The sequence below is a fragment of the Barbatula barbatula genome, assembly GCF_947034865.1.
Source record: "Barbatula barbatula genome assembly, chromosome: 7".
NCBI lineage: Eukaryota > Metazoa > Chordata > Actinopteri > Cypriniformes > Nemacheilidae > Barbatula > Barbatula barbatula.
In genome coordinates, this window is record NC_136770.1 from 22,738,286 (window position 1) to 22,743,858 (window position 5,573).

At 44.1% G+C, this 5,573-nt stretch overlaps 1 protein-coding gene across 1 annotated transcript; it reads right to left on the reverse strand.

The window, feature by feature from the left end:
- Positions 1 to 1,604: 1,604 nt before the first annotated feature.
- On the reverse strand, positions 1,605 to 3,152 carry kcna3a (potassium voltage-gated channel, shaker-related subfamily, member 3a; the record flags this gene model as incomplete). The annotated part of the gene is made up of 1 exon (XM_079460715.1): positions 1,605 to 3,152. The coding sequence occupies one exon, from the start codon at positions 3,150 to 3,152 to the stop codon at positions 1,605 to 1,607; it is 1,548 nt and encodes a 515-aa protein (XP_079316841.1).
- Between the last annotated feature and the right edge of the window lie 2,421 nt (positions 3,153 to 5,573).

The following is a 5,573-nucleotide window of genomic DNA, read 5'->3' on the forward strand; positions in this document are numbered from 1 at the left end:
TACGTTAAAATAATTGTACGTTCTATAATAAAACCAAGAGTATCTTTCCCCAAATTGAAAAGTGATCTCGGCTAGAATTTATTTGAAGAATGTAAAAAAACGCTTTAAATGACGACTGTGGACGTAAACACTGACTAAATCGCACAGGTCTACAGGTTGAGAGTGATTCCGTCTGACGGAGCGCTTGGAGGGCGTCGCGCATCCACTCGCAACCTCCAACGGGCGCGTCAGCGTGAAACCTCCGGTAATCGGCTCGCCCTGCGCCTCGTGTCCTGTCTTGTCCACAGGAGCACGCACGCGTGAGCCAGTAACCTACACGGACACTTTCACAGTTACCAAGTCGAAGTACCACATGCACGGGCCAAAATAACAATCCGAGCAACCCGTTACGCGCGCTGGAGTCACGCATGGACCCTGCACGCGCGTGATCATTTCAATCGCATCGTCTGTGATTTCAATGTGCAAATCGTAAAAGACGAAAATATAAGGCAGGGTGTGACTGCATCAGCTCCCGATGGTTTGCAAACCTTGCCATGCAAATTCGTTGCGAAATCCGTTTTGCATAATTTTTAATGCTTGGTAAAGGGCTGCAAAATGTTGAAGCGATAAATCCCACGAAGGGATTCTTTTCTGATCCCAATTCACGCGCTCTTTTGCCAGTCAGGCTTTGTGAACCATCTGGAGCGTTGCTCTGACAACGGGGAGGATGTCATGGTAACGTTAACGGGGGTTACCCAGGAAACTGTAGTCGCCATGGAGACTGCATCACAAGGCGGACTCAGGGGGGACCGTCATGAAGGCGTGATCTCTCTGTCTTTGATCTCGTCTCAGTTTCCCATGCCAGATGAGTCCAGGGTGCTTTTCTCCATGCATGCTTCCTTTTTTGTGGACCAAACTACAGTGATGTGTCACTTTGGGGGAAATCATGAACGCGCTATTTTTAGTCTAAACGTGATTTGAGTTTACGTCATCTGGAGAAGACTACATTAATTTGCACTTGATCACAAAATAAATAGTATTTAGACTGAATATAAAATCCTTTGATTTACCAATTTCATTTGGTACAGGCAAGCAATTGAGATTCAATATAGTTTGATTACATTACTGACAAAGTATTGTTATTTTTTCAACATTCATTGCGTTTAAATGGATGCTGCACTGAGATATATATGTAGCCTATATATTTATATCCACAAAATACATATGATTAACACATGATCTCCGAGCATATTCAGTTTGTTCACATTAACAGCGACACTTTGCCACAAAACGTTACATATTGCGAATACTAACGTATTATGGTGATTATATGTTAACACTGAGAACAAACGGACTTACGAGTACAATATTAGCAGTTTGGATGCTTTTAGTTTTTAGTCCCTGACCTAAGCCTTATTCTTTTTGCTGTAAATAAATGCAACACGTAAATCGGTGCATTTTGGCACCGTTTTGTACCCAAATGGCGCCCTCGTTTACTTCTGGGTTATATGCTGGTTTGTCAATATCATTTAATAACGCACGACCTTGCATTTTAAGGGGTGCATCGTGGTGATTATTGTAAGACATAATGTGGTAGCCTGTGGCTGTCTGGCACTGTACATGATTTAAACGTCTGTGAAAATCTTTTTTATATTTACGCAGTTTTGATTGTTCTGGTTCGTGTAGTTTGGCTGTTTGAAGGCGCTATTTATTCCCTCCTCGATAACCATATATTCCGATTTGCTAAGGGACGACGTGCTTTGTGTCCGTTTGAGTTCTTCCGTGGAGTTCAGGTGCTGGCAGCTGCCAACGTGGAGATATTGCGCGTGCTCTTCTCCGTCGGTTTCCCGGTGATAAAAGTAATTGAAATTGGAAACGATGACAGGCACCGGGAGCGCAATTGTCAATACGCCTGCGATGGCGCACAGAGAGCCAACGATTTTGCCTCCGATGGTTACTGGGTGCATGTCTCCGTAACCGACCGTAGTCATGGTGACCACAGCCCACCAAAACGCATCTGGGATGCTGCTGAAACTCGAGGTAGGGTCGTCGGCCTCTGCGAAGTACACGGCGCTGGAAAACAAAATAACGCCTATGAAAAGGAAAAAGATGAGCAGTCCAAGTTCCCTCATGCTGGCTTTTAGGGTCTGTCCCAGAATCTGGAGACCTTTGGAATGGCGCGAGAGCTTGAAGATGCGAAAGACTCTGACCAGACGGATTACGCGGAGGATGGCGAGCGACATGGCTTGCTGTCCATTGGCTTGGCTCTCAGCCAGCTCCGTGCCCAGAGTGATAAAGTAGGGGATAATGGCCACGATATCAATAATGTTCATGATGTTTTTGGAAAACGTGGCCTTGCTGGGACACGCAAAAAAGCGAACGAGCAATTCGAACGAGAACCATATGATGCAAAGTGTCTCGATTATAAAGAAAGGGTCCGTGAAAGTGCTGGACACCGACGGGCGGGTGCCGTTTACAATGGGTGACACAGTGGTTGGGTCCCTGTCGTCCCTAAACTCAGGCAAGGTCTCCAGACAGAAAATAACGATAGAAATCAAAATGACCAAGACGGACACAATAGCGATTCCTCTTGCAGGACCCGAGCTCTCCGGGTACTCAAACAAGAGCCAAACCTGTCTCTGAAATTCGTGATCTGGCAAAGGTCGCTCCTCTTCTTTGATGAAACCCTCATCCTCACGAAATTTCTCCATCGCCTCCTCGCCAAGCTGATAAAAGCGAATCTCCTCAGAGAAGATGTCAATGGGAACGTTCACGGGTCTCCGAATACGACCCCCAGATTGATAGTAGTACAGGATGGCATCGAAGCTCGGTCGGTTTCTGTCAAAGAAATATTCGTTTCGGAGAGGGTCGAAGTAACGCATTCTCTTTTTGGGGTCCCCGAGTAACGTGTCCGGAAATTGGTTAAAAGTTTTGAGTTGGGTCTCGAAGCGCAGCCCCGAGATGTTGATGACCACTCGTTCGCAACACTCGTGATCCGGCTCGTATCGATCCAGCGACAGGTGACTGGGGAGCGCCGCGGTCTCCTCCAACATGTTGTCACAGGCGACGACTGTCATGATGTCCTTTTCCGTCTCCGCGTATCCGTGGTTGTCGGCGTTGTTCCCTCTATGACTGGCTGAGGGCGAGTCAATGAGATTGTAGTGGTCATCCATACAGGTGAGGGTGCGGAGCGGCAGAGGGCGACCCGCCTCCTCTGCCAAACATTGGGTGAAGTGAAAGCGATAACACGACCACCTCTCTTTCGACAGCCCTTTAACACACTGTCACCGCCCCACGGAGCTTTATAAACACATGTCTACTCCCGCCCACGGCGAGCATATGCTTGACACATTTCCACCGCTCGCCCAATCGGAACGCAACACGGGCGTGGATGCCCGTTGCGCGCCACCTTGCTCTGTTTTGTTTTGCCGTTCTTTGCGCGCAATTTTCGACGCTAATCGTGTGAAGTAACCAGAATGCTACTGGGAAGCATTTACTGTGAAACCCCACATGTTTCCACCAATGACGTTAGAAATCGACCCCCAATCTTCACGATACTTGGATTTTTAATAACAGACTCGTTGTCACGAAACGCGTTCGACATGATTAATGTCATGAGCACATTTTCTAACGGACGTAAGAGTGTTAATCAGACCAAATGCTGCTTGGAGACGCGATATATCTTGCTAACATGTAAATATATACGTTGCATTTGTAATATAACACTTCGATTATTATTAAATTCAAGGGTTTTTCTTGTGGCTTTGGTTGAGGTTTATTCACCGCGCGTTCCTTTGACCACAGTGGAGCTCTCCATGGTACTGAAATGGTGCGCGCAAGAGCGCGCGCGCAAAAGAGAAGAAAAACATCCCGAGTCTGACCTATCTTCTGAACAGAATCACATCTCCTTAAAAAATCGGTTATCCCCACAACACGTTTATTTAATTTCAACTAAAGGCAGATGTATAAGAAATGTTATTGAAATAACCCTTGGGTGTGCATGCAAATAAAGCCAGTAGATATTTAACTGCAAAAAAGATCTGATTCACCTGAACCTTCACAAATGACTCTTTCTTCTGCCTTTCGGTTTTTCGTCCTTGTAGCGTTCAACAGAAAAGCCTTCACCACTGTGAACATAATAAAAGGCGCATTTATGCAGCTATGGAAATCTGTCCCTTTTCAGTTTTGAGATAATTTCTGCTGTGTACTTTGATGGTGTCCCTGCACTCAATCTTTATTTTCAATAGACGAAAGATCTGACGCATCATGAAAATACCACAAAATATTTCTCTCCCATTGTCTTACGCAGCTTAACCTCATCTAAAGAGGGAACTGTGGTCATGTTTGTGTACTTGTGTCCTCCATGGTAAGCAATCTCCCCCTTCTGATAATGGAATGTCGTCTTTATGGTGATCTGTCGTTGATGTCTTCCAGGATTGGACAAGTGGGGATTGGCAAACCCGAGATTGAACTGGTTATTTGCACAGCAGCAGCCATCAAGGGACCACAGGGGTGATTCCTCTCTATAAAAAATACTTTTAAAATATTCATGAGCAGTTTTGGTCATGCCCTCTGTATCAGCCTGCAATTAGCCATGAATTATTAATAGGGACTTCATTTAAGTCAAACTATATTTTAAACTGGCCGTATAGCTTTAAGACCGAATTCTTGAACACCAAGCTGTGATGTAGACACAAACTCCAACCACACAATACAGCACTTTAACAAGACAATCCAGCAAATATTAGTTGGCCGTGTGTCGCTTATATGCTCGCTGGTGAACTAGCAACAGCAGATATCAATGGGGTTTGGGGCCAGTGATCAGGGAACTACTGGCACTGAACATATAAGCTAGAGATCATTACATGTTCACATTGGTCAAGGTCTTTCAGGCCAGTAGAAATAAATTGTGGTCTGCCAGCGGTCAGAGTGGACAGGCCTATTACCAACAAAAGACTCTAAATGTATCTTCGTGGATTTCTGTTGAATGTCTGGCTTTTGGCAAGCAGTGCTGTTGTGATAAATAATTGGGGTTGTTTCATGTCAAAGCCTGTTAACTTAAAAAAAAACAATCGCAGATTAAAAACTATTTTATTAAGACAGAAGATATGATGTAAGGACTGTATTTTGGATAGCCACTTTAGACATTTACTTTGTTATGAATTGTGACCCAGTCTGCGAAAAAAAAGAACAGTTGAGATAATGAGCATCAAATATAGATTTTAACCATTAATTTGGCAAACCATGGCATTTCTCAGTGAATATTAAAGATATAAGGGTATACAAGGTTATACTTTCATGTTCTTTACATTATGACTTCATATAGAAAACAGTAAATCACCAAAAATCAACGTATTGTCTGTCGACCACTGAAGGTCCATGGCACCATCATTTTAATGCAATCAAAGGGACTTTTTTAACCCCAAAATTAAAATGCTAGATATGTTAAGAAATGTCTCAGTGGTTTTGTGGGGGTCGATGTTGTTTGGTTACCAGCGTTCTTCAAAGTATCTTCTTTAGTGTTCTGCAGAAATAAGTCATACAGATTAATGTTGGGTACTGTACATTATGAAGTCATTTACATTTTTGGGTGA